This window comes from Penicillium atrosanguineum (genome assembly GCF_028827265.1).
Source record: "Penicillium atrosanguineum strain IBT 20685 chromosome Unknown utg000003l_segment0_segment0, whole genome shotgun sequence".
Lineage (NCBI taxonomy): Eukaryota > Fungi > Ascomycota > Eurotiomycetes > Eurotiales > Aspergillaceae > Penicillium > Penicillium atrosanguineum.
In genome coordinates this window covers 1,249,149-1,276,510 of record NW_026623135.1, presented here as the reverse complement: position 1 = coordinate 1,276,510, position 27,362 = coordinate 1,249,149, and the positions used below count along the sequence as shown (strand labels likewise).

The window sequence follows — 27,362 nt, the reverse complement described above, 5'->3', positions numbered from 1 at the left end:
CGAAAACGGAAAATTAGTTCTAATCCAGTCTTCCCCAGCCACACAGCCATTCCAAACAGGAGTCAAATAGTCTATCATCGCCATTTTATGCAAATTAGTCAGATTTATGTAACAAGTGCAGGCCTCCCCGCGTTGTGTCAAAAATGCAAACATGTTTGCGGGCTTTCATGGGTTTGCATTGTGGCACTCTGAAGAATTGACTGCCTCTGATCTGCATACCTCGACAGACGATAGTTTGGAATATTAAATGCCACCTCCCCCAGGAGCTCCTGTATTGTAGAATTCACTCTTGGCCTAGTTGACAAAGGGTGACGGTTTTGCATAACTCATTTCACATTTGTCTATACTTCTAAGACGCGACCAAGCATGATGGCGCCCTTGAAGACTCTCTTGGCCCTGGCCACCTCTGGCCTGGTGCCCTTGGCATGGGCAAAGAGTGTCCACTTCGACTTAAACCTCACTTGGCAAAAGGGAGCGCCCGATGGCAATGCCCGAGAGATGATTTTCATGAACGACCAATTCCCTGGACCGGAATTGCGAATCAATCAAGGTGATGATGTTGAGGTAAGATTTATTGGTTTCTGTCTATTCACTGAGTACTCGTTTTAACAAGCCCTAGTTTGTTGTTCACAATAACATGCCCTTCAATACGTCTATTCACTTCCACGGCATCGAGCAACATAACACTCCGTGGTCTGATGGGGTTCCTGGTCTGACTCAAAAGCCAATTGAGCCTGGCCGAAGCTGGACCTACCGGTGGAAAGCCACTCAATATGGAACCTATTGGTACCACGCTCATGCTCGCTCTGAAATGGCCGATGGCCTGTACGGCGCAATTTGGATCAAGTCAGCTTTCTTTTGCCTAACAATGCTTTACATGGTGCTAATAATTGTAGTCCGGGTCCCGAAACTCTTGACCCGTTCCACCTGATTTCGACCAACCCCACCGATATTGCGGCTATGAAGAAAGCAGAGAAGAACCCTCATCTTGTTATGCTGTCGGATTGGGACCAATTGACAGCTGCGGAGTACCAACAAGTTCAGAGGGACTCTGGTTTAAACATTTTGTAAGTCTCCACTGCTCATCAATGGACACTATAGCAGCACTAATGGGAAAATAGCTGCATGGATAGTGTTCTGATAAATGGTCGCGGTGCCGTGTATTGCCCAGGAACCAACAATATTTCCAGTGTTGAGCTATTTTACCTCAAGACTGCCATTGATAACCAGCCCTTGACCGATAAGGGGTAAATCAATCTCCCGGTATTCATGCAATCCTCAGGCTGACGATTTATCCCTATAGATGCTTGCCCAACATATACGAAACCCAAGGTGACTTCTCTCCGACCAACGAAGCCAATGTTCCCCAAGGTCTCAATGCTGGCTGTAAGCCTACCACTGGATTGCACGAAATTATTACCGTCAATGCCGACCATGGCTGGGTCAGCTTCAAGTTTATCAGTGCCGCCTCTATGAAGTCTCTGATGTTCTCCATCGACGAGCACCCAATGTATATCTATGAAGTTGATGGTAGCTACATTGAGCCGCAACTAGCTGAGAGCGTTCCCATCTTCAACGGAGAGCGCTATGCGGCCATGGTCAAGCTTGACAAGCCCTACAAGGACTACACCATCCGTGTTCCTGACACTCAGGGTGACCAAGTCATTTCTGGATTTGCGACTATGCGTTACCAGGGCTCTGATAACATCTATCCCTCCGAGCCTTTTGTGGACTACGGTGGCCGAAGTACATCTGGCTCTGTCAAGGCATTGGATCAGAGGAGCATCAGGCCCTACCCTCCGGTCACTATCCCAAGACACGCCGACCAGCTGGTTAACTTGACACTCGGTCGCTATGGCTCTTCATATACCTGGACTGCATCTGGAAATGCCTTGTACGATGTGATGGCAAACTGGGATGACCCCATCCTCTACGACATCGATGCAAAGTATAACCTAGCCGATCAGGTGACCATCCAGACCAAGAATGGCACCTGGGTTGACCTTCTCCTGCAGCTAGGCAACATGCCTAATACTCCCTCCATCCAAGCCCCTCATGTGATGCACAAACATTCCAACAAGGGGTTCATTCTTGGTGCGGGTCCTGGCTTCTTCAACTGGGCTAACACTGAGGAGGCCTACGCTGAGCATCCCGAGCTTTTCCAGTTGGACAACCCTCAGATGCGTGACACTTTTGTCACATATGGCCCCACTGGCCCAACTTGGATGATTGTGCGGTACCAGGTTGTTAACCCTGGGCCATTCCTCTTCCACTGTCACATCGAGACTCACCTATCCAACGGCATGGCGGTTGCACTTCTTGACGGTGTTGACGCATGGCCCCAGATCCCTGCTGGTGAGGACCAAAGCCCAGGCGCTGGCAAGGGACAGCCCCCCCACAGCAGTATCTCAAAGCCTCAGCCCACACGCACACCAACCCCTTCCGCTACCCCTCTTTATACCCCCAAGCCTGCGTCAACCACTACGACTCAGCCTCTTAGCTACTCTCCCCAGCCCAGTTATTCCCCTCAGCCCAGTTATTCCTCTCAGCCCAGCTACTCTCCTCAGCCCAGCTACTCTCCTCAGCCCAGCTACTCTCCTCAGCCCAGCTACTCTCCTCAGCCCAGCTACTCTCCTCAGCCCAGCTACTCTCCTCAGCCTTCTCCCAGCTCTGCAACTCCCAAGTCTCCAGTGACCCCCTCAACCCCGCAGGCAACCCCTACAGATGATGATGTGGAGCCCTATGGCTATTGGCATGAGCCTCAGCACCACCATGAAGTTGAGCTAAAGAAAATCGAAGTGATTGATGTCATCGCAGAGGCTAGCGATGTCCCCGATATGACGATCGAGAGGTCGTACCGCCGGAGCGGTTACTATCAGGCTCGTCACTGGTAATTCACCCCTCTTGCTTACAAAATCGGACTGTATTGATCATTGGAATGTGCTGCATTTCACTGTGCTGCATTTCACTGGCCATACCAACTTTCGGTGGTCTATAATATCTGTGATACCAAAATTTAGCATTTACAAAATTAATCCATTAATTTCTTTAACTCCTGTTCGTCAGAAAAGTGCTCTAACCAACACTCTTTCCGGAAATTGCGGTCCGTTGCCGCGGACCCACCTCGATCGATGTAGATCTTAGCCCACCTATGACAGATCGGGTGAGCTTCGAAATGTCTGACACTAGCACTTCCCCCCGGCACTTGGTTGAGGCTTAAACCTATCTGGTCCAGGACAAAAGCTTAAGTAGATTGACAGGTGTCCGCATTTTGATAATTGTTCATTTGGCCGATACTGTTTTCTTCGTCTTAAATCTTCGCCAGAGGCATCCAAAAGCATGAAACTAAGTCACTACGTCTAGATCGGTGCATGCGAAGAATTTTCTAGAATCCGATCGACGCCACGACACGCGCTTTCATTTTTTTTGCTTAGCCAAGATAGTATATGATCTGCAGAGGCTGGAGAGAAGGCCTCCGTTGCTATCGAGGAAAAAATTTGACGCTGTAGGAAGTCATGACGTATCGCATGCCTTGGCATGGTACCACGGGAGGGTCTACGCATTGGGGTGCTTCTTCTGCATGAGATCTGCAGAGGTTGTACCCTTTGGTGTTTTGTTGCATCCAAACAGCTCAACACTTTAGAAATACATTTGGATACATGGGAAGCTTCAACAAGTTTTTCTGCATAAAAACCGGTTGAAACAGTGACCAAGGACACCCCTGAGTACAATGCAATTTAATTAGACTTGCAGCCCCTGCCTTTCCCCTAATTCTCATTGTAGTCGTACCGTGAGACAAACCTTGAAGGTGAGGTACATAGGGCACGGAAGTCACGTGAGTCATGGATCTCAACGGGTGTAACCTTCTGAAAGCGGCGACAACAACCTACAATTGCAACGATGATCAGTTTTTTTCTGTATTGAGTGCCCTTTCCGGCACTTTGGATTGAACATATGTCATGGACAATGGTCCAAAGGTCTATTTTGAAGTCCTATGCATGGTTCAGTAGCTGTTACATCCGCAAACAGCTATTGGCAACAAGAAGCTATCATCGGTTTCCTGTACCTTTGTCAATCCGTAGTTTGAACTCAGGGTCCAATCAGGGATATCCAGGGAACCGATCAAAGCCGAGGCCCGCTCCGTCAATTTCTTCTTCTCCTCGAAGATGGAAGCTCGCAAATTTTCACTGTATACATGAGTATTGACCACAGTAACCGTGCCATTGGTTTGGCTAGGCGGCTTTCAAATCCCGATCGACCGGAGTGCTACCCGATATATGCTCCATACTGTGTGGATACCATGGATGAAGACGTTAGAGCTCACATTTCTCGCAATCTAGCCCTGCTTAGATCTGAAAAAACAGGATCGAAGTGTTTTACTCGGAATGTGATCCATGTGCCAAGCGGATCCATCAACCAATGATGCCTTACGATTGATCTCGATCTCTTCCATATAAAATTTCCCCATCGTTACATGTATAAAGTATTAACCCCATCAATTCGCGCCGGCTTTCAAATCTTTTTCTCTTCTTTCTCCGTAGAGTTTTGCACCCCTGACTGCATCAGGCTTGACAATGGAAAGCCTCGGTCGTGTGTATCTCTTCGGAGATCAGACTGCCGACTTTGATTCGGGTCTTCGACGCCTGCTTCATGCCAAGAATGATTCCCTGCTGAAGGCCTTCTTCCAGAAGTGCTATCATGCTTTGCGCACCGAAATCAGTCGACTGTCACCTTCGCAGCGACAGATGTTCCCTCGTTTCACCAGCATTATTGACCTTCTGGCAAGATATCGACAGCACGGGCAGAATCCATCTTTGGAGAGTGCGTTGACAACTATTTATCAGCTTGGAAGTTTTATCCAGTAGGTGTTTGAAGAAGAAGTAAGAAAGTATCGCAATCTGACTGTTGATAGCTACTATGGTGACCTTGGCCACACTTATCCTGTTGGATCTGACAGCTGCATCATTGGTCTCTGCACCGGCCAGCTTGCTTCCGCAGCTGTAAGCTCCTCGCGAACTGTGGGAGAGCTTATCCCAGTTGGTGTTCAGACTGTTGTTCTGGCTCTTAGACTTGGCGCATCTGTCATCAAGGTGCGGGACCTTGTGGAATCAAAGGGACCGTCACCAAGCTGGTCTGTTTTGGTCTCCGGAATCCGAGAGCCAGAGGCTCAGAAAGTGATTGAAGCCTTCGCCCAGACTAAAGTAAGTACATTTTCCACCAATTTTCCTTGTGGAAAATTGAAAAATTTGGTATGGCTAACATCTCAAAGGCCCTGCCGCGTGTGTCCCGGCCATATATCAGTGCCATAAGCCAAAATGGTGTTACTATTAGTGGCCCACCTTCCATCCTTGGAACTTTCATCGATGAATGCCTCTCGAAGGAGCAGAAGCCCATCCGAGTCCCAATTCATGGTCCTTATCATGCCGATCATCTGTATGATTCGAGAGATATTAACCGAATCATGGAATCCTGGCCCAAAGAAGAGTTCGAGAACTACGTTCCCCAAATTCCGATCTTGTCAGGCGAGACAGGCAAGGCAATGGAGGCCCAAAGTATGGAGGCTCTTTTGAAAGTGTCGCTCGAGGAGATTCTGCTGCGCCAGCTTTGTTGGGACAAAATTGTCGACTCATGCTCCTCAGCCCTGAAGTCAGCAGGCTCTAAATGCACCCTGCTTCCTATCGCCAGCACCGCAACACAAAGTCTGTATACGTCATTAAAGAAGGCTGGAATCTCACAACTTGAGGTTGATGGGTCTATTGGCGAGGTCAAGAAGGATGCAGAAGGTGACAACCGTACTGGCCGCTCCGAGCAATCCAAGATTGCCATTATCGGTCTCTCAGGACGATTCCCCGAAGCTCCTGACACTGAAGCATTCTGGGATGTCCTGTACAAGGGGCTCGATGTTCACCGTGAGGTGCCTCCGGAGCGCTGGGATGTTAAAGCACACGTCGACATGGACGGAAAGAAGAGAAACACCAGTCAAGTCCAATATGGCTGCTGGATCAAGGAGCCTGGTCTGTTCGATCCTCGATTCTTCAACATGTCACCTCGCGAGGCTCTGCAGGCGGATCCTGCTCAGCGTCTTGCCCTCCTCACTGCCTACGAGGCTTTCGAGATGGCCGGCTTCATTCCCGATAGCACTCCATCCACGCAGAAGAACCGAGTCGGGGTGTTCTATGGAATGACCAGTGATGACTACCGCGAGATCAACAGCGGCCAGGACATTGACACTTATTTCATCCCTGGTGGCAACCGTGCTTTCACTCCCGGTCGTATCAACTACTACTTCAAGTTCAGCGGACCAAGTGTCAGCGTCGATACGGCTTGCTCGTCCAGTCTGGCTGCCATTCATGTTGCATGCAACTCCCTTTGGAAGAACGATTGCGATTCTGCCGTGGCAGGTGGTGTCAATATCCTGACCAACCCGGACAACCACGCTGGTCTTGATCGTGGTCACTTCCTCTCCCGGACTGGAAACTGCAACACTTTTGATGATGGTGCCGATGGTTACTGCCGGGCTGATGGTATTGGGTCTGTGGTTCTCAAGAGACTTGAGGACGCCTACGCGGATAATGACCCCATATACGGTGTCATTGGCGGCGCTTATACCAACCACTCGGCGGAGGCTGTCTCCATTACCCGTCCCCTTGCCGGCGCTCAGTCTTTCATTTTCGACAAGCTGCTTAATGAGGCTGACATCGACCCCAAGGAGGTCAGCTACATTGAGATGCACGGAACTGGAACCCAAGCCGGCGATGCAGTGGAGATGGAATCGGTGTTGGAGGTCTTTGCTCCTGATTATCGCCGTGGTCCAGCTCAGTCACTTCATCTCGGCTCGGCTAAGTCCAACATTGGCCACGGAGAATCAGCTTCTGGTGTCTCGGCCCTGATCAAGGTGCTCGTCATGATGCAGAAGAACATGATCCCGCCCCATTGCGGAATTAAGAACAAGATCAATCATAACTTCCCCACTGACATGGCGCAACGAAACGTGCACATTGCCATGGAGCCCATTCCCTGGAACCGCCCCGAGGGTGGCAAACGCAAATCTTTCGTCAATAACTTCTCAGCAGCTGGTGGAAACACTGCGCTGTTGATTGAGGATAGCCCTCTGCGCGAGCACAGCGGAAAAGACCCCCGTTCTGTGCATGTCGTTACCGTCTCCGCCAGATCCCAGTCTGCGCTTAAGAACAACGTTGCCGCACTGATCCAATATATTGATACGAACAAGAATATGTTCAATGTCAAGGAGGAGAGTCTTCTTGCTAGCCTTTCTTACACCACCACCGCGCGCCGTATTCACCACCCATTCCGAGCTACCGCAACTGGCTCGACGCTGGATGAAATCCGCAATGGCTTGGACTCTAGCGTCAACCGTGAGAGCATCACTCCAGTTTCCGCCACCGCTCCCGGTGTTGGATTTGTCTTCACTGGACAAGGTGCTCAATACACTGCCATGGGAGGTCAATTGTATGAGAACAACTCTCAATTCCGGACTCACATCGAGCACCTCGATTGCATTGCTCAAAGCCAAGGCTTCCCGTCAATCATTCCTCTGATCGATGGTAGTGTCCCGATCGAGGAGCTGAGCCCTATTGTCACCCAGTTGGGAACCACCTGTATCCAGATGGCTCTGGCAAAGTTCTGGATCTCCCTCGGAGTTGTTCCTACCTTTGTTCTCGGTCACAGCTTAGGCGAGTACGCTGCTCTGAATGCTGCTGGCATTTTGACGACCAGTGACACCATCTACCTAACCGGTCGCCGGGCTCAGCTACTCACCGAGCAGTGCCATGTTGGAACCCACGCTATGCTGGCTGTCAAGTCCTCTGTCGCCCAAGTGAAGCAATACCTGAACCAGGACGCCGCCGAGGTAGCATGCATTAATGCTCCCAGCGAGACTGTCATTAGTGGAGCCATTAGCGAGATTGAGAAGCTTGCTGATACGCTCGCCAACGAAGGTTTTAAAGCTACCAAGCTGAAGGTGCCTTTCGCATTCCACTCTGCCCAGGTTGAGCCTATTCTGGAGAGCCTCAATGATGTCGCCAAGGGTGTCACTTTCCACGAGCCCTCTATTCCCTTCGTCTCTTCTCTGCTTGGAGATGTGATCAAGGAGGCCAACCCTGAGGTCCTTGCTCCTAGCTATTTGACTCGTCATTGCCGGGAGACTGTCAACTTCCTCGCTGCTCTGGAAGCCACCCGCCACGCCAAGCTGATGAACGACAAGACCGTCTGGGTTGAGATTGGCTCTCACCCCGTGTGCTCTGGTATGGTCAAGTCGACCTTCGGTCCTCAGGCTACAACTGTGGCATCTCTGCGTCGCCAGGAGGATACCTGGAAGGTACTGTCTAACAGCCTTTCGGCTCTCTACCATGCTGGTATCGATCTTCGCTGGAAAGAGTATCATCAGGACTGGAGCTACGTGCATGAGGTACTCTATCTTCCCGCCTACAAATGGGATCTCAAGAACTACTGGATCCCTTACACCAACAATTTCTGCTTGCTGAAGGGTGCTCCGGCAGCTCCTGCTACAGAAGCAGCACCTGTCACTCCCTACTTGACATGTGCTGCACAGAAGGTTCTTGAGACTAGCGGTGATGATAAGACGGCGACCGTGGTCGTTGAGAATGACATTGCCGACCCTGATTTGAATCGTGTCATCCAAGGCCACAAGGTCAATGGCGCCGCTCTTTGTCCATCGTCTCTGTACGCCGACATCGCTCAGACGCTTGGCGAATATCTGGTGAAGACCTACAAGCCTGACTGGGAGGGACGAGGCTTCGACGTCTGCAACATGGTTGTGCCCAAGCCCATGATTGCAAAGGGCGGCAAGCAGCTGTTCCGAGTATCGGCCACTGCTAACTGGGCTGATGAACACGCTCTGATTCAGGTCTGGTCTGTAACACCCGAAGGCAAGAAGATCATCGATCATGCTCATTGCCATGTCAAGTTCTTTGACACTAGTGTTGCCGAGGCGGAATGGAAGCGCAACACTTATCTCATCAAGAGAAGTATTGAGCACCTCCAGGAGAGCACCGAATCTGGTGAGGCCCACCGCATGAAGCGCGGAATGGTCTACAAGCTGTTTGCTTCCCTAGTCGACTACGACGAGAACTACAAGTCTATCCAAGAAGTAATTCTGGACAGCGAACAGCACGAGGCTACCGCTTTGGTCAAGTTCCAGGCTCCCCCCGGAAATTTCCACCGCAACCCCTTCTGGATCGACAGCATTGGTCATTTGTCTGGCTTCATTATGAATGCCAGCGATGCCACTGACTCTAAGAACCAGGTGTTTGTAAACCATGGGTGGGATTTCATGCGCTGCTTGAAAAAGTTCGACCCCAAGGTCACCTACCGTACCTACGTTCGCATGCAGCCATGGCAAAACTCGATTTGGGCAGGTGATGTGTGGATGTTCGAAGGCGAAGATGTTGTTGCTGTTTATGGTGGCGTCAAATTCCAGGCTTTGGCTCGGAAAATTCTCGACACTGTTCTCCCTCCAGCTGGAGCTGCTCCTGCTGCTGCTAAGGCTAGACCTGCACCCATCAACGTTCAGAAGGCGAAGGCTGCTCCCAAGAAGACAGCCAACCGCGCTGCACCTTCTCCCAAGTCTGCTGGCCCAGGTATTATCACCAAGGCTCTTAACATCTTGGCCGAGGAAGTTGGTCTTTCCACATCTGAATTGACCGACGACCTCAACTTTGCGGACTATGGCGTTGATTCTCTCCTTTCCTTGACTGTGACTGGTCGCTACCGCGAGGAGATGGGTCTTGACCTCGAATCCTCGATCTTTGTGGATCAACCCACTATCAAAGACTTCAAGCAGCTTCTGACCCAGATGAACCCTGCTGAAAGCAGCAGCGACGGATCTGGTAGCGAACCTGACCTCTCTTCTGCTGCTTCATCCACAGACATCTCTTCTCCCAACTCGAGTGGACTTCCTACTCCCGCAAACGAGAAGAGCATGACCTACGAGCAGAATGACAGCATGAAGCAGATTTGTGAGATTCTAGCTGAAGAGATTGGAGTTGAGCCTAATGAGCTCGAGGGAAACGAGAACCTGGCTGAAATGGGCCTGGACTCTCTGATGTCGCTCACTGTCCTCGGTAAGATCCGTGAGACTTTGGACCTCGATCTTTCCGGAGAGTTCTTCATTGAGAACCAGACGGTCAATGAAATTGAGACCGCTCTTGACTTGAAGCCCAAAACCACTGTTCCTGAGCCTATCAGTCTTCCTCAGGAGATCCCAGCCCCAATTCCCAAGGCTGTTCCAAACACCGCTATTCAGCACCCGCCTGCAACATCCATTCTGCTGCAAGGTAACCCCAAGACAGCTACTCAAAAGCTGTTCTTGTTCCCCGATGGCTCTGGGTCTGCCACATCCTACGCCACAATCCCTGGTCTCTCCCCCGATGTCTGTGTATACGGATTGAACTGCCCGTACATGCGCACTCCTGAGAACCTGAAGTACAGCTTGGACGAGATGACTGCTCCATATGTTGCTGAGATCCGCCGTCGCCAGCCTCACGGTCCTTACAACTTCGGCGGTTGGTCAGCTGGTGGCATCTGCGCCTACGACGCAGCCCGCCAGCTTATCTTCGAGGAAGGTGAGCGAGTTGAGCGTCTGCTCCTTCTCGACTCGCCCTTCCCGATTGGCCTCGAGAAGCTTCCTCGCCGTCTCTACCGCTTCTTCGATACAATCGGTCTCTTCGGAGAGGGCAAGGCTCCCCCGCCTAAGTGGCTGCTCCCTCACTTCCTAGCCTTCATCGACTCGCTTGATGCCTACAAAGCGGTACCTTTCCCCTTCAACGATAGCAAGCTGGCAGAGAAGATCCCCAAGACCTTTATGGTCTGGGCCAAGGACGGCGTCTGCAACAAGCCCACCGATACTCGTCCAGAGCCCGCGGAAGATGGAAGCCCTGATCCCCGTGAAATGCTCTGGCTTCTCAATAACCGCACTGACCTCGGCCCCAATAAGTGGGATACCCTCGTTGGGCCCCACAATGTGGGCGGCATTACTATCATGGAAGGAGCTAATCACTTCACCATGACCCGTGGCGAGAAAGCCAAGGAATTGGCCGCTTTCATGGCGAACGCGATGAAGACTGCTGCCTAAGTGAACTGCATTTTTCTACCTTTCTCCTATATATTGTTGATTGTGTTTGTAGTTGGGTGGTTTTCGGAGATTGTGATTTTTGGTATCCCTTTTCATCTCATTTCACTGTTTCCACTCTTTTGGCGATTGGATTCTTTACCTTATCCTGTTTTACTATCACGGTGTACACATAACCTTCGTGAACTTACTAAGCCCCATTAAATTAATTTTGAAATACGGAACGTTCGAAAAATTGATTGGTTCTCGCGTAGTCAGTAGCTGGACTCTCGATAATTGAAGTGGAGGATCGATGCAAGGCCTATTTCACAGCTAAAAACGGGAGGTTGCATAAGTGTTCTCATAGAGGTTGCCCAGATGACATGTATGCGTCATAGATCAGAGGTGGAACATAAGCCATTGCTACACCGGCTCAAGATGCTTCCACTGAGTGGGGCCGGCAGTAAACGGGCATGGCACATCTGAATTGAGACCGGAACCAACGTATGTGGATATAGAAGTAGAGGAAGAGAAAACAATAATGTGTATTATGCGCAGTGTTCGCTAGTGAGGACAAGAGATGAAGCTAAAGATTTGTACATTTATGAGCCATGGATGACCCTATAAACGGACTGGCAGAGTCGTTAAAAGGGCATCTCTGAACTAAACCGCAAGGCACTGCCTCGTCCTGCAAGGCCATTGCCATTCCCATTGTGATTAACCCCAGGGCTGGTTGGTCGGCTACCAGCCCATTTGGGGCTCCGCGGTTGAGTACTGGTGGAACGAGTCGATGGTCGATTCTTGCGAATGTCGCGAAGTTCCTCCTCTTTCTTGCGGAGCACCTCATCTCGCGCAGCGAGGATGATTTCCAGTTCTTCGATGCGCGCTATGTGACGAGCCTCATCGTTCTTTTTGTTGATTTCTTGTAGTTGCACCATGTTACCCTCGACTTTCTTTGTTAAGGCTTCGTTCTCCTCGCGCAGCTGGCGAGCTTCATTGCCGGCCTGAGCAGCCACAGTTGATGCAGTTTGATATTGCTCACGGACATATTCTGCCTGGTTCTGCGAGTATTCAGCCTTGCGTTCCAGACTTGCGCTCTCTTTAGTCAGTCGACGGATCTCCTCGCGGGCGGTCTCCAATTCAGCCAAGGTACCTCCACCATTTTTGAGCTCCTGACGAGCTTCCTCGAGCTCTTGCTTGAGCTTTATGCGCTCATCCTTTATCTTGGAAAGGTTCTCTCTTAAAGTCTCAACGCGCTGTTCGAGTGAAGTCTTTCCTTCCGTCAGTCGCTCACAGTTCTGGCGAGTCTTGTGTAAATCTTTGGTTCTACTTTCGTAGCGGTGCTGCAGTTCGCTCATGGCTTTCTTAAAATCTTGCAATTGAGCCTGAGTCTTGTTTAGCTCGATTTGCAAATGGTCCTTCTCTGCGGCGTGTGCATTTTTCATTTGGATAAGATTCTTTTCCAAGGAGTGTAAGTCACGGTCCAAAGTCTGGCTGGACGCCTTGGTTGAGTCGGTCAACTGGCTGGTATGGGGCAAGTCAACCCGTACACGTTTCGTTGTGTAATCATCGCCATCGTCATCCTAGAAAATTTAATTAGATAGACAGACTTTAGTAGTTAAATAGAAGAGTGGACTTACCAGTGAACGTTTCGGAGCTGTTGGCATTGGTTCATCTGACGAGGGGTCGGATGAGTCCAATTCTTCCTGGGAAATAAAATGCAAAGGCTCAATGGTGGGAAGTGTCCAGCTGGCAAGGCTGTCAGACAGATAACCGAGGATCTCTTCAACATCTTCGTGGACGCCTAAAGCATCGTCCTGGAGATCGCCAACATCTTCATGGAGATGTGCAGTTTCTTGCAAAAGAAGACGAAGCCGTTCGGATTCTGATAAATCTGGCAGGCAGCGTCCAATGTGTTCACATGTGTTGGCAACAAGGAGCCAGATGACAGGAAGAAGGCTTCCATTTCGAGTGTAGGTTGTTCGAATATGTTGCACCGATGGGCTCCTGGGGTCGAAAGACGTGTCCAGGGCAAAAATCGCACATGGTGACTTGAAGAGCTCTTGTACGCCGTCATTGCCATGAATCCCAAAACTCAAGGAGCCTTTGGCCATTGAAATTTCCACACTATCGCCCAGCTCAGCACGTGGTTTGGTGTAACTGAAGCCTTTGCCTAGCAAATAGCGTTCAAGGATATTCTGCTTCATGTCGCCACGGACCTCGAGAATCACATGAAGGTCGTGTGCGTTCGCGAGTTCTATCCAGTACTTGAGGAATAAAAACTTCGCGCTAGAGTACTCGGCCCATGAAGCCTCCTGTTCCAGCTCGGAATCATTGTATTGGCAGTGCTGGGGAATGTTCAAGTCTGGATGAGTGGAGACATTATTGAAACGTGCGGTGACTTCATGCATCTTCGGCAATAATTGTCTTCGCTCAGTTTCTGAGACTTGCGAGGTAGGGCTGAAGCTTAGAAAGAACTCTCGCATGCTGAAGGCTGCACCCGTCAACACCTTCTCATAGTCATCTTTCACTCGAGAATCCATGGGGAGTGTTATGGCAAATTCAGACGGCCCGAGGCGGACTGAACCAGGCGGAGCGTCCTCGACATTCTCGACAGTCAACGCACTGGGTTGAATTGTTTGCATTGATGCTAAGTCCTCATAGTGTGAAGGCTGAAGCAGGCCCTCCGGGTGATCATGGTGAATTGCCGTGTGAGTGTGAGTGAGAGATCCGTCTTTGTCGACTCGAACACTAAGAGGCGCGGTAATCTCGGGGACAGAAATCGGCACCTCGGCTTCAATATCACCCACAGAGGATGGAGTGAGATTGTCGTCCATTGTCGGAAACACCGTTTCTTTGTAACTCTCTGGGCAGCGACTTGTACTGAAAAGGCGTAGATGAATGAGAAGGAAAGCGTGGGAAATCAGGAGCTGAGCTGAGTAACTATTTCGCGAAGAGTGCGGATGAATGGAAACTCAGAAAACAAGTTATTTGGCGAGATATGCAATGTGGGGATCGTAGAGTATTGGTGATGTTGGTCGCGCGGAAAGAGCAAGGTGCTCGCGAGCTTGTTAAGTTAGCCATGTTTGGAGCTATCGGACGAGCGGATGGGAAGACAATGAGAGTGGGAGAAAAGTTGTGGCGAACAAGGGTAATCGTACATAACACGAGCTGTAGGAAGCCCCAAAGGTGGCGCTGCCTCAGAACGTCCGCGACAAAAGCAACGTGGAGGAAGGTGAAGTATAGAAAGGAAGAGTGACCGGCGATGGCGACTCGGGCGCGGACGCCCCTGCACGTGACAATGCTTATCAGGCCTACGGTACCACCACGATAAGCCCATACTCTCCACTATACTCCGCTCAACCCCTCATCCCAATCCTCGTCCTGTCGAATTGAACCCATGAATCCTATACGTCGGGTGGCGGTCATTGGAGCTGGGCCATCTGGCCTGGCCTCGGTAAAGTGAGTCCCGCATCGATGATTCTGATATGTTTGCTGTCCTCTCTGAAGTCATGTTTGTTGTTTCATTTTGAATAATATTGGATGCTAACTGATCAATATAGATATCTCCTGGCCGAGAAGTACTTCGACCAAATCGATGTTTTTGAACAGAGAAGCTGTGTTGGGGGAGCCTGGAATTACAGCCCCAGCCCCTGTAAAAGAACAGTTTCGACTTCCGTCCCTCATCTCAATCCAAATGAGCCGGTTGAGAAGCCGACCTGGGTGGATCAACCCGACGGGACACGCGAAGCGGTCTTTGTGTCGCCTCTTTATGATATGCTTGAGACAAACATTCCTAAGGAGTTGATGCGCTTTGCAGAAAAGTCGTTTCCTCCGCAAACTCAATTATTTCCCAAACACCACATGGTAAAGCAATATCTAGAAGATTATGCAAAAGACGTGAAGAGCTTTGTCCAGTTTGAGACTCAAGTGGTGGACGTGCAATTGAAAGACTCCAGCTTGAGTACTTGGGAGTTGGTCACCAAAAACCTCCGCACAGGCGTGGCAAAGTCCAGCATATACGACGCTGTGGTAGTTGCAAGCGGTCATTTTACTGTCCCTTACCTCCCAGATATACCTGGTATCCAAAGTTGGGACGAATTTTATCCAGGGGCTATCTCGCACTCCAAGTTCTATGATTCTCCCGAAGCCTTTCGAGACAAGAAGGTGGTTGTGGTTGGGAGCTCTGCCTCTGGGCTAGACATCGGCGCCCAAATCAATGGAGTGAGCTTGGGTAAAATCCTGGCCTCCCAAAAATCGGAATCCTACCTGTCCGCTTCATCTCCAGCGGATAAGATCATTTGTCCAGAGATTGTCGAGTTTTTGTCTCCGGCAAGTCATGACCGAGCCGTCCGTTTTGCAGATGGCCGTGTCGAGGAGCAAGTCGATGCTGTCGTCTTCTGTACAGGATACTTCTATTCCTTCCCGTTTTTGTCATCTCTCGAGCCTCCGGTTGTTACGCATGGATGGCGAACAATGAACACATTCCGGCATTTATTCTACATTGATCGCCCCACTCTGGCGTTCCCCGTCTTGTCCCAGCGAGTGATTCCATTCCCTATGGCCGAGAACCAAGCCTCTGTCTTTTCTCGCGTGTGGTCAGGCCGCCTCCAGCTTCCCTCTACAGAAGAAATGAGAACGTGGGAGAGTATTGAAATCGCAACCAAGGGTGATCAGAAAGCCTACCACGTGCTTCAATTCCCGCAGGACGCAGACTATCTAAACTTCCTGTATGACTGGGCAGCGTCGGCCGAGCCCCGTATAGGGCTTGACAACAGTGGGAAAGGGAAACTCGGCACGTATTGGGGTGACCGAGAGAGGTGGATGCGGGCCAACTTCCCTGAAATTAGAAGAGCTTTTGTTCAGAAGGGCGATCAACGGGAGGAGATCCGGTCCCTTGCAGAGCTCGGGTTCGTATTCGAGGAGCATAAGAGGGAACAGGGACAAGTAAAGCTATGAGAGAGATGAGCTATGGGGATATAGTGGGTTTATAGAGCTGTGGCCGTTAAATGCTCTGGATGTTTAGATCGTTAGATTAGATATGGGCATGGACCTCGGATGCAAATAGAGTTGTATAGAAGGTCTTTTTCGAAGATTGTTGTCCAAGACGCAAGAACTACCTAAGTGTAGTCTTTGACGCAGCTTCGCTAGTCGTAGGAATAATTAGTTTCAGTTATATCACTATTTTCTAATGTATCTCCGCTGTCGAAGGCGTGCATAGAAAGGAAGATCTTGAAGGTAACGATGGTACCATAAATACGCTGCTTCGAAGTGTAAAATAGGAATATTACGAAACTATTACGGAGCTTGATGAGATGCAAACGCTGAACCCGCTTTGCTGCTTTGCTGCACCCGCGACTTTCAACTTGTGCGCACTCTTCCCCTGGCCCCTCTTTCCACCCCATGGACTAGTGGATATCTGACATGCAGACACGTGTGAATAGGTGACGAAGCTCGTGAGAAAGCGGGCGCTTTGACGGGCGCGATGGACGCGACCGATTCGACAGCACTTGCGCTGCCGACATTGACCAGGATCCCGATCGCGCAGCTATCACCAACTCTTGAACAGCTCGAAGAGAAGTGTATTCTTGCGACTGTTAGTCTCGTTTGGCCATATTCGTCCTCGACCAAGTCTCTCAGCCTTTCTCTCGCGGAACCGGATTTCCGCCTACGTCGATCAAATGGACAAGTGAAGGCGACCTTTCATGGGCGCATCGCAGAGAAGGTTGCAGAATCACACGTCGGGATTGGAGATACTGTTCGCCTCGCGTTGAAGGATGCTGGATTTGTTGGGAATGATGCAGCGACGCAGACTCCCGGCAGAAATGTCGCGTGGGATCTTCAATTTGACAACGGCGTGTCACTAGAGGTACTATGGGCCCGCAGCAGTTGAGTCTGATCCAGATGCTAATACTTCACTTTCAGATCAATCTTTCCTCAAAGAATCTGTCGACAGTAATCATCGAGCAGTCCCCTCGCCTACCGCACGATACAGAGAAACAGCTGCCTTCGACCCCCCGCGTAATCTCGATACACCCCACTTCAGACACAGCTCATAGAACGGAGCCCTGGTCTTCGCCGGCATTTGCACGAATTGGACAATCCCCGTTCAAGGCTGCGCGAGATTCTGCTTTTGACCCTTTCACCGACGAGGATGGGTCTATCCCTGGGAAAGGAAGGAAACGGCCGAGATATAGCTTCCAAAGAGATGAATGGCGCATTGAAAACACATCGACAAATAGCCAAGAGGACGAACCAGAGGACCTGGAAAATGAATGGGAAAAGGAGCTTGAGGATGAAATGAATACCGAAGAAGACGCGCAGACCACTCCGAAAGCTCCCCATAACAATGATGCTTCTCTTCTGGACAATCCCGCCTCCGTGGACCAGGAAAACGCCGGAAGTCTATTGCAAGATTGTTCATCCGTTTTTGTGAAGCCTTCACTTGATATTGCTGGAAGCCTTTTCGGGAGACGAGCACCTCAAATAAACAATGAACCTACTGAACAGATTGAGACTGGTTTGCAAGGACACCTCGGATCAGCTCCTCATTTGCCTACAGATACACCTCAGTTACGCCCAGTGCCATCGCCCGGCCTTCCAATCCCTTCACCTATCGTGTCCAATAACAATAACTCCCATGAGTACTTTTCGCTCTTCCACGCTCAACAAGCACAGACTCTTCAATCCATTGTTACTGGGACAGAAGAGGGGGCTGTTTCTCTGGTGCAGAGCTCCATGGCTTACATTTCACCCCCCTCGCAACCTCTCGCAACCATAGCTCCTGTGGAGCAGCTAGAAAGTACACAACATGACCAATTCCTCTCAAGTCCATTGTCGCTAGGGGACCACGACCAGGAATCACTTGCGGAGAGGGAGACAGAAGACCATCTTACCGAACAGAATCATGAGCAACCTGCACAGTCGACTGAGTTCTTCAACTCGCCAACCTTCCAGAAACCCCTAGATTTCAATGAACCTGAATCTGTTGCGGAGTCTGTTGATCGCCATACCGAGGGAATTGGCAGAGCTGAAGAAGCACCCGATGATGGGATGGGCTTTTGGCACGAAGAACCCGCTTCCGGGTCAGAAAGCAAGCGATCTGACATTGAAGACATCGAGGGATCACCGGCGCAAACAGACCATGCCCTCGGCGATGCTATGGTGAATGCTGCTCGCGTGGTAGTCGAAATGGAGCCCGCTGAAGACGAAATAGAAGAGCATGCACCTAAAGCAATTGAAAGTGAAGACGAAATTGTGGAAGCTGCTCTACCTGTTGAAGATCATCCGACCAGTCCCAGTCACAGTGGAAAAAGCAATGACGATGAAGAAGAAGTTCTCTATAATGAGGATGATGAGGACGAGGATGCAGAAGACTCTGTGGGGGAAGACGTGGATGAGGAGGAGTATGGCTACGAGGACGAGTATAGCAGTGATGAGGATCCCCAGACAGCGCAGCTGCCTCGGCCACATCTATCCCAACCTGAAATCATAGTGCTCGACAGCGACAGCGAAGATGAGCTTGCTTCCGATCAACCAGCCTCCACACCTTTGCAACCTACACAACGAGAGAGCAGCCACAATCGCGAATCTTATACCGAGTCGCGCGTTGCGAACTTTGCAAAGGAGGAAGAGGGGCTGGAAGGAGTGGAGGGAGAAGAAGAAGAGGAAGAAGAGGAAGAAGAATATGAGTCTGATTCTGATGCGGTGGAAGATAGATATCATGGTGAGGACAATGAACAAATCCACGACAGTGACATGGACGATGAATCTTCGGTGGACGAGTCATTACACGCCCGTTACGTCCAGCAACATTCGAGTCGAGAGCACTCTATCGACGAAGAATCTGTTGAAGAAGAGCACGATGAGGAGGAGGAGGAAATTGACACGGAGGAGCCGCAAGCAAGCCAGCAGGACTCCAACCCCAGGGAGAAGCCGGGAGCAGTCATTGATCTTGACTCGGACGCACAGGAACCCGAAGAAGAATTCGACGAAGAGCCCGAAGAACAATCCGACTATGAATCCAACCAGGAATCCGAAAAGGAGGCGGGAAAAGACCAGCAGACAAGCCGTATGATACTTGGCTCTTCTGGTCGTTTCATGGGCAGCCTGGACGGAGCCAATGATCGAGACCTGCTGCGGTCACCCATGAATGCCGAAGTGAACGAAGATGTGGCAGAAAATGAGGAAGAAAACGAGGTGAAAAACCAGGGAGAAGAACAGACAGATGGCCCTGAGGAAGACAACGTCTCCCAACCGCAATTGCAGCTTTCTGGCACCAAGGATAAGCTCGTGAACGGCGAATCGCCCGGCGATACTGAGAACCTGCTCCCAATTTCTGGTTCTGGTCGACAAGCCCATCCAAGCCAAGAGAAGACGGAGGTCTCGCTTTCCCGTGCCAAGTCAGAACAACCTCTGGGGCTGAAAATCTCATCGGCATCTGACCTGGAAAACTTTGGTCCTAAGGATGAGGCTCGGCTTGACAAAGGTCTCGTGTCCCCTGAAAATGCCGCACCTAGGTCCCTTACCGACACTTTATACACTCGACAACAAGACGGAAAAGACGATGTGAATGTTGCTGTATCCACCACCGAAAATGGTCAGGTTGATCATCATATAACGAAGATTTTGAACCAGAGCAAATCTCCTGAAACGCCAAAAGTGACCATTACCAAACCCCCAGTCCCTGACCGCAACGCCCATGGATTACGCAGCAAGTTGTCCTACTTTGCTCCTCTTGCCGCACTCGTCGACCACTACAATGCCCTGGTAGACACAATTTCTATTATCCACGAAGCAACTCCAATTTCCAAAGGCAGCTCCGGCTCAAGAGACTATTTTGTGACTGTCCAGCTTACCGATCCCTCTATGGCTGGCACAACACTTCAAGCCCAGATCTTCCGACGTACCAAGTCGGCCATGCCATCTCTAGCTGAAGGCAATGCGGTCTTGCTTCGGGACTTCAAAGTTCGGAGTTATGATCACTCGATTATGCTCATCAGCGTCGAGTCTAGTTCGTGGGCTATATTCGATGGCTCCGCACCAGAAGCACATATGAGTGGACCACCCGTGGAATACGGCTCACAGGAACGCGCATATGCGTCCGGTTTGCGAAGATGGTACACTGAAGTTGGCGCTTCCCATGTTGCCGACAATCAACTACAGGCGTCCATTGAACGAGACAGTATGGATCGAGGAGTTACACCCAGCGATGTGGCGATCAGTGAAGCTGGAAGCTTTGAGTCAGCCGTCCGCGGTGATTCAACGTCATCTTCTCGGGGTACCAAGCGTACCCGGCGAAGAGACCGGCGGGTCACTATTCACGAGCTTCGAGATGGAACTCGCTATACGGAAGTTGGTTCGCCCGGCAGTAGAGAAAGCATCCACGAGCTGCGGGACGGCACAGTCTATGCTGATCTATGAAGAACATCTGTGTGAACCAATGTATCTAATCTTACTAAACGAATCAACTCTTATCGAAGAGTCTGTATATACATTCCGCTGAATTCATCTCTAGCCTGTAGATGTTATACATTTATAAACCCTCATAATGCTCACATCTTGCTCTTCTCAGACTGCAGATAATCAGCACTGATCGCACACTGGATCAACTGGTTCGCGATGGCCGTCGCAGGCGGCAGTCTCAGGCCGCCCTTATAGTCAGGAGGCGCGTTGCCGCTAAGATCACCCGTGCCAATACGCAGAGCTTCCTCGACCTCCTCAATATCAAACCACTTCGCATCCTCGAGCTCAGGGTCATGCTCGAGATGAATCTTCTCATGAGCGGCATCACTGCACTGCGCAATGGCACCGATCATGAGATTCGCGGGGTACGGCCAAGGCTGCGACGAATGAATCACGACGCGAGCGAGAGTCACGCCGGCCTCTTCCCACACTTCTCTGCGGACAGCATCTTCAATGGACTCTGCGGGCTCGATAAATCCGGCGAGGGTTGAATACCACTTCGGCGGGAATCTTTTCGACCGGCCGAGCAGGATGCGCTTGCCATCGGCAGAGATCACCGCCACGATGATGGTGGGATCGGTGCGAGGGAAAGACAGGTTTGAAATCGTGTTGCGAGTGCTACAAGCGGGACGCTCCTCGGGTTGACCCTGTGCAATTCGGGCAGCGTCTGACGGCGGGCAAACACGCTTCGTACCAGCGTTGACGGACAGCGTGGGGTTACCGCAGGTGCCGCAGAAAGTATTGCGGTTGTTCCAATCGTTCAGCGCGCGTGCTTGCGCATAGATAGCAGCTATGAGACATTGTTAGTGGTTATCTAATGAAATTGATGTCTAAATGCCTTTGGTCCAAACATACCATCGTCCGGGGTGAATGTGCTGACGATTCTGGTTTGGAAGAAAGACAATCCCTTCTCCTCCATAGCCCTGATAACATCCTTTGACTCAGACTGTTGCGCCTCTGAGCCTTTGGGGGTCACATCCAGCGCAAAGAAAGGCACTCCGGAGTAAATCTTGTACGTCATACCCTCCTTGCGGCTCTCGTCCATGCCGAGGAAGATCAGAGCCGGGTTTGTCTTGCGCGAGTCATAGCTCTTGATCATATCCTCCTCGGCGTGATCAAAGAAATCTTGCGGGATGAGTTTGCGCAGTTCCTCAAATTTGGCATAGTATGGTTCGGACGGCGATCGAATCAACGGCGCGAGATTGTTCAGCAGTACAAACTGAGTAGACGGGTGCTTCAGCGCCGCTGATAGGAACGGATGCTCGGTTCGAAGGAAAGACAGTCGATTGATAGGAGAACCTGTTCACGTTTAGTCTTGATGCCTTGTCTTTTGATTTCTCTGTCTTTCTCTCGTCCTCTGGCAATTCATACTGGAGAAATAGTTCACTGTCTCTTTGCCGAAGCGCCGCGACAACATCGACTCGGCAAGCGTGTGAGCCGGGGCGGGAATTTGAGGTTTCATGCTCATTATGGTAAGAGGAAAGCACAGGCTTGCGAAGTTCTGAGGGTAAGTCTAGTGAGTTGAGGAAATTATAACCAGAACAAGAACAAGATTGCGATTGTTCAGGGACCAAATCCCGACCTATTAATCAGCCCGGCGAAGCCGTGCCGTGCCTGAGCCAGAGCCTTGTATCGCGATAACCAGTAATCCATCGGACTTGGGCCGAGATAAGGAGTAAGTCCGTATTTTACACGGTATTACGAAAACTAGGAGCGGGGAACCGATGACTCCCCCACACACGTGACTTATTCACGTTTGCCGATAAGAAAGTCTCCAGCTTCCTAAGCTCGGAATTAGCTTGCGCCCGTTTCAATCGCTTCAACGACTTCACCATGGGACACCTGGTGACTCTCGCAACCTGGTAGGAGCTTCATACGACCCCGGAAAGTACGTCCGCTAACTCCTTGGCTAGTTCCCTAAACCAATGGGCTCTCGACTTTGAAGGCAACGCGGAACGCATTATCGAAAGTATCCGCCAGGCTAAAGCTGCCGGTGCCACCCTTCGTGTTGGTCCCGAGTTGGAAATTACCGGATATGGCGTTCTTGATGGGTTCCTGGAGGGCGATACCTTCCTCCACTCCTGGGAGATGCTGGCCCGCATCATTGACCACCCGGACACCCAGGATATCGTGGTTGATGTTGGAATGCCTATCAGGCATCGCAACGTGAGATATAACTGCCGGTAAGTACTTCAACCCATTTTGAAGGTCTATAGTTTACTTATACCCAATACCAGTGTTATCTTCTTCAATAAAAAGATCATCCTCATTCGCCCTAAGATGTGGCTCGCAAACGGTCCGCTTTTCTACCACCGCTCATCGGAAACCTACTAATATATCATAGATGGTAACTACCGCGAGCACCGACACTTCACCCCGTGGCAGCGCCCCCAAGAGGTGGAAGATTACTACCTCGAGCAGATCGTCGGCAGCATTACCGGCCAGTACAAAGTCCCATTCGGCGACGCGGTTATCAGCACTCGGGACACCTGCCTTGGTCTTGAGACCTGCGAAGAACTCTTCACACCCAATGGTCCCCACAACGCCTACGGCCTTGCTGGTGTTGAGATCATTTCCAATTCCTCTGGAAGCCACCACGAGCTCCGGAAGCTCGACACACGTATCAACTTGATCACTCAGGCCACCAAGCTCAGTGGTGGCATCTATCTTTATGCCAACCAACAGGGATGTGACGGTGACCGCTTGTACTACGACGGCTGTGCCATGATTGTGGTCAATGGTGAGATCGTAGCTCAAGGATCCCAATTCTCTCTGAACGATGTGGAGGTTGTCACCGCCACTGTCGATATTGAGGACGTCCGAACATACCGCTGCAGTGTCAGTCGTGGCATGCAAGCAAGCAAACAATCTCCCTATGTGCGGCTTGATCTTGACACGAGACTGTCTCGCCGCAGCGAGGATGCCGATCCTGCTCTCACGATTTCTGAGCCTATCAAGCCTCGCTACCATGCCCCAGAAGAAGAGATTGCCCTTGGACCGGCTTGCTGGCTGTGGGATTACCTTCGTCGATGCGGTGCCGCTGGTTTCTTCATCCCCCTTAGTGGTGGTATCGATAGCTGTGCTACGTCGGTGATTGTGCACTCAATGTGTCGCGAGGTCCTCAAGGCTGTCAGAGAAGGCAACGAACAAGTCATCAAGGATGTCCGCCGACTTTGTGCCAAGCCAACCGGCTCAGATTGGCTTCCTACCAGCAGCCAAGAGATTGCAAAGGCTATTTTCCATACGAGCTACATGGGCACTCAGAACTCCAGCCATGAGACAAGAGACCGTGCGAAGAGACTGGCCGCGGACATTGGCGCTTACCATGTCGACTTCAACTTCGACACCGTTGTGACCGCTATCATGAATCTCTTTACTGTTGTCACCACCTTCCAGCCCCGCTTCAAGGTTCACGGTGGCAGCGGTGCCGAGAATGCGGCCTTGCAGAACGTGCAAGCTCGCATGAGAATGGTTCTAGGTTACCTCTTTGCTCAACTGCTGCCGACTGTCCGTCAACGCCCCGGCGGCGGTGGCCTTTTGGTCTTGGCGGCATCTAACGTTGATGGTAAGTTGTTTAAAATTTCTGAATTTACGGAACAACACTAACTGAAACAACTAGAATGGTATGTCGAGCCAGCCCTTAAGAAGGGTTGAGATACTAGGATACGATACTAACATTATGTGTTCTTACCCGATAGTCTACGAGGCTACCTCACCAAGTACGATGCCAGCTCTGCTGATGTGAGTGACCCATATCTCAAAGGTTCAACCTCCCTTTTAACTCATCGACCAGCTCAACCCTATCGGTTCCATCTCCAAGGTAGACCTAAAGAAATTCATTGGATGGGCAGGCCATAGCTTTGACCTTCCAATCTTGGAGGAGTTCCTCGACGCCACGCCCACGGCCGAACTCGAGCCTATCACAGAAACCTACGTGCAGTCAGATGGTAAGTAATATCTACACCAAACTCTGCAATTAATACTGACCGATTTATCAGAGGCAGATATGGGCGTGACGTACGCTGAGCTTGGCGTGTTCGGGGTAAGATGATATTACTTTCTAATTGAAATTCACCAAATACTGACGTTTTTGTAGTACATGCGCAAGGTCTCGAAGCTCGGTCCATGGAGCATGTATGAAAAGCTTCTGCACGTCTGGGGCAATGAGTACAGTCCTCGTGAGATCTACGAGAAGACAAGGCACTTCTTCTACAACGTTTGTCTCTCTTCGTATGCGTCTACTCACGAATACTAATATGAGCTTAGTACTCCATCAACCGTCACAAGATGACAGTCATCACCCCAAGCTACCACGCTGAGCAGTACAGTCCTGAAGATAACCGCCATGATCTTCGGCAGTTCTTGTGTAAGATCTGGTTCTTCTCGTGTGACATTTCCAGGCTAATTAAATACTCAGACCCCTCTTTCACCTGGGCTTATAAGAAGATGGAGGATAGTGTCAAGTACTGGGAGTCCAAGGGCTGGAATACCGGGAAGGCCCAAAAGAAGAGTGTCAAGGCCGATTAATAGGTAGATTACTTGCTTAGATGAAGATGCTGAATTTGACTTGATGTGGCTATAAAAGATGTGCGGACAGCGTGCAAGCTGATGACAATGCCATTGCGATTCCAAATAGTGAGATGGGGAGTGCTCGATGGCTGTCTGACCACGCAGACCGGGCACACACACACACCCTGCCGGTCTAGGGAGGAGAGTAAGGGGGAGGAGAGCACGTAGGGGTGGTTTTAGAAGAGAAGATGTCTGTCTTGCTTATCCTGCGCATAGAAAGTCTTATACATCACAAAAGCCTTAGTCATCTGATAGACCGCTCCTTCATGCAGTTAGCAGTTCCCCAACTACAATAGTTAATGTATTATTGGAATTTCATTCAAATCGATCAAGCTATTGACAAGGTCAAAAACATGTGAAATTGATGCATATACAGAGCCAGATAGTTGGAAATGAAACAAAAAAATCCGGGATGAGAAAAATCTGAAGGGTACGCTGATGAGCTTGTCCTAAGCAATTGCAATTCATGGGTCATAAGATGCCAAATTGGCGAAAATCATTAGTCAACGATTGGTTCAGTCTTTCCAGAACCAGCCGCCTTTTGACTTATTGTCTTCAGCCGACTGTCTCTCTCCAGACCGTAGGTGGGTGGTCTCGACAGATTCATCGGTTTCTTCACGGCCATCAGCGTACCGCTTAGTCTTGACAATCGTAGTCTGAACAGAGCCATCGGCAAGACGCTTACGTTCTGTTCGACTCATGGTTGAGACAACACGTGCCTCGGGCAATGCGACTGGTTTGCCTTCGGATGTCGAAGTTGGCTCCGGTGGTGTTTCCGGGACAGATTTTCGGTTCCCGCCGGAGACAAGATCCAGCCAACTCTCGTTGTCATCGTCACCTTGTTTGTCTTCAGCGCTGGGGAGACCGCGCTGGTAGTTCTCCGGTGCGTCTTGCTCTCTCTGGCGCTCATCCAAAAGCAAACGCAGGAGAGGACTTTCTGGGACACCCCGGAAGGATTCACGCTCGCGGGCTTCGATATTTTGCAGGAAGCGTTCATACACATCCAGCTCGCTCTCAGCTTGTTCGCCATTCTGTCGGGGTTCGGCAGCCCTCTCAGACAAAGCAGGGCTATCCCCATTGCGACCAGTGTCAAACTTAATACCAGTCCAGGGATGACTGTCTGAGCCAGTCACATATTTCCACCGATCGCCCAAACTGCCACGCTTGACCAGGCCGTGAAGCCATTCTGTTCCGTTCTCAGCCTTGCCGGCCGTCAAAGCATCATAGTCAAGCATAGGTTTCCCATTCTCCAACCGGAGCAAGTCTTCAAATGCCTCGCGCCACTGTGGCTCGGTAGGGTCGCGCTCCGAGTCTGATCGAAGTGTAGACATGATCGAGGAAAAGACACCGCCTTCGCGACGTGCGCGGTAATGGGCCTGGTGCTCCAGAAGTAGAGGTGAGTAGGGGCTGAACATGACGTATGCCATGGGCCATGTAGGCGAATTCTCTTCATACAGATCGGGGAAGGAGAAGCGTTGATGCGGATGGAATAAACTCGATGAGAAAGGAAGGAAATCGTGCTCGAAGCGATCGAAGAAAGAGTCGATACCGAAAAAGTCGGATGGTCCGTTGCGCATGTTCCCGCGTGGTTGCTGGTTCTGGTCTTTTTCAGGTTGTCGAAATTGTGATGGTCGCGTGACGGATTTCTCATTATTGTCTGAAGACGGCTCGTCCTTGTCACCTGAAGATGGCGGGTTGGTCCCTGCACCCTGGTCTGATGGGTAGTTTCGGTCCCCCGCGTTCTCGGCGCCATCTCGATGACGGTATTTCATACTACCGTAGCCCTTGTCATCGGTGAAGATGGTCCAGCGGTCATGCTGGGGTGGGGTGACTGAGGATGGGAGTCCAGTGATTGATTGTAGCACGGACGAGACCTGCTCGTCGGCAAAGCGTCGGAAGGCAACGAAGGGGTTGCTCTCATCGGTCCAGTCGCGATCGTGGGGCATTTTGGGGGGATTTTGGTTTTTCTTATCGTCTGGGTCGTTTTCCTTTGGCATGTTGGAAGTCAAGGCTTGAGAAGTGGAAAATCGAAGAAGTCGAAGATGTTGAAGAAGCTGAAGCTGTTGGGGAGCCCCACTTTGGTAGTTCGCCACGTGAGGCCCACCTTGTGTTGGATTCTTTTTCCCTCAATTCGCTGATTTCCGCTTCTAATGGTGTGTTTTGATTCTGTTATACTGGATCCGCCATGGCTGATATACTGATATTCCAGACCCGATGCCGCACACTTGACACGATCCAG

General features: G+C 50.7%; 8 protein-coding genes across 8 annotated transcripts; 5 read left to right on the top strand and 3 right to left on the bottom strand.

The window, feature by feature from the left end:
• Positions 1 to 369: 369 nt before the first annotated feature.
• On the top strand, positions 370 to 2,894 carry N7443_003891 (multicopper oxidase; the record flags this gene model as incomplete). The annotated part of the gene is made up of 5 exons (XM_056883947.1): positions 370 to 564; positions 620 to 846; positions 897 to 1,067; positions 1,122 to 1,247; positions 1,304 to 2,894. The coding sequence occupies 5 exons, from the start codon at positions 370 to 372 to the stop codon at positions 2,892 to 2,894; spliced, it is 2,310 nt and encodes a 769-aa protein (XP_056742225.1).
• A 1,680-nt stretch (positions 2,895 to 4,574) lies between these two features.
• Positions 4,575 to 11,113, top strand: pksP (polyketide synthase alb1; the record flags this gene model as incomplete). Its single annotated transcript, XM_056883946.1, has 3 exons — positions 4,575 to 4,861; positions 4,913 to 5,201; positions 5,270 to 11,113. The coding sequence occupies 3 exons, from the start codon at positions 4,575 to 4,577 to the stop codon at positions 11,111 to 11,113; spliced, it is 6,420 nt and encodes a 2,139-aa protein (XP_056742224.1).
• Positions 11,114 to 11,733: 620 nt separating this feature from the next.
• N7443_003889 (uncharacterized protein) lies at positions 11,734 to 13,926 on the bottom strand (the record flags this gene model as incomplete). The annotated part of the gene is made up of 2 exons (XM_056883945.1): positions 11,734 to 12,672; positions 12,730 to 13,926. 2 exons carry the CDS (start codon positions 13,924 to 13,926, stop codon positions 11,734 to 11,736), a joined length of 2,136 nt encoding a protein of 711 aa, XP_056742223.1.
• Positions 13,927 to 14,489: 563 nt separating this feature from the next.
• N7443_003888 (putative flavin dependent monooxygenase) lies at positions 14,490 to 16,048 on the top strand (the record flags this gene model as incomplete). Its single annotated transcript, XM_056883944.1, has 2 exons — positions 14,490 to 14,551; positions 14,653 to 16,048. 2 exons carry the CDS (start codon positions 14,490 to 14,492, stop codon positions 16,046 to 16,048), a joined length of 1,458 nt encoding a protein of 485 aa, XP_056742222.1.
• A 526-nt stretch (positions 16,049 to 16,574) lies between these two features.
• N7443_003887 (uncharacterized protein) lies at positions 16,575 to 20,512 on the top strand (the record flags this gene model as incomplete). Its single annotated transcript, XM_056883943.1, has 2 exons — positions 16,575 to 16,958; positions 17,015 to 20,512. 2 exons carry the CDS (start codon positions 16,575 to 16,577, stop codon positions 20,510 to 20,512), a joined length of 3,882 nt encoding a protein of 1,293 aa, XP_056742221.1.
• Positions 20,513 to 20,643: 131 nt separating this feature from the next.
• N7443_003886 (NAD(+) diphosphatase) lies at positions 20,644 to 22,022 on the bottom strand (the record flags this gene model as incomplete). The annotated part of the gene is made up of 3 exons (XM_056883942.1): positions 20,644 to 21,344; positions 21,410 to 21,853; positions 21,926 to 22,022. 3 exons carry the CDS (start codon positions 22,020 to 22,022, stop codon positions 20,644 to 20,646), a joined length of 1,242 nt encoding a protein of 413 aa, XP_056742220.1.
• Positions 22,023 to 22,387: 365 nt separating this feature from the next.
• Positions 22,388 to 25,081, top strand: N7443_003885 (glutamine-dependent NAD(+) synthetase; the record flags this gene model as incomplete). The annotated part of the gene is made up of 11 exons (XM_056883941.1): positions 22,388 to 22,416; positions 22,468 to 22,737; positions 22,792 to 22,850; positions 22,899 to 24,119; positions 24,174 to 24,177; positions 24,253 to 24,295; positions 24,348 to 24,501; positions 24,553 to 24,596; positions 24,651 to 24,770; positions 24,821 to 24,920; positions 24,972 to 25,081. The coding sequence occupies 11 exons, from the start codon at positions 22,388 to 22,390 to the stop codon at positions 25,079 to 25,081; spliced, it is 2,154 nt and encodes a 717-aa protein (XP_056742219.1).
• Positions 25,082 to 25,638: 557 nt separating this feature from the next.
• N7443_003884 (uncharacterized protein) lies at positions 25,639 to 27,120 on the bottom strand (the record flags this gene model as incomplete). Its single annotated transcript, XM_056883940.1, has 1 exon — positions 25,639 to 27,120. One exon carries the CDS (start codon positions 27,118 to 27,120, stop codon positions 25,639 to 25,641), a length of 1,482 nt encoding a protein of 493 aa, XP_056742218.1.
• Positions 27,121 to 27,362: the final 242 nt, after the last annotated feature.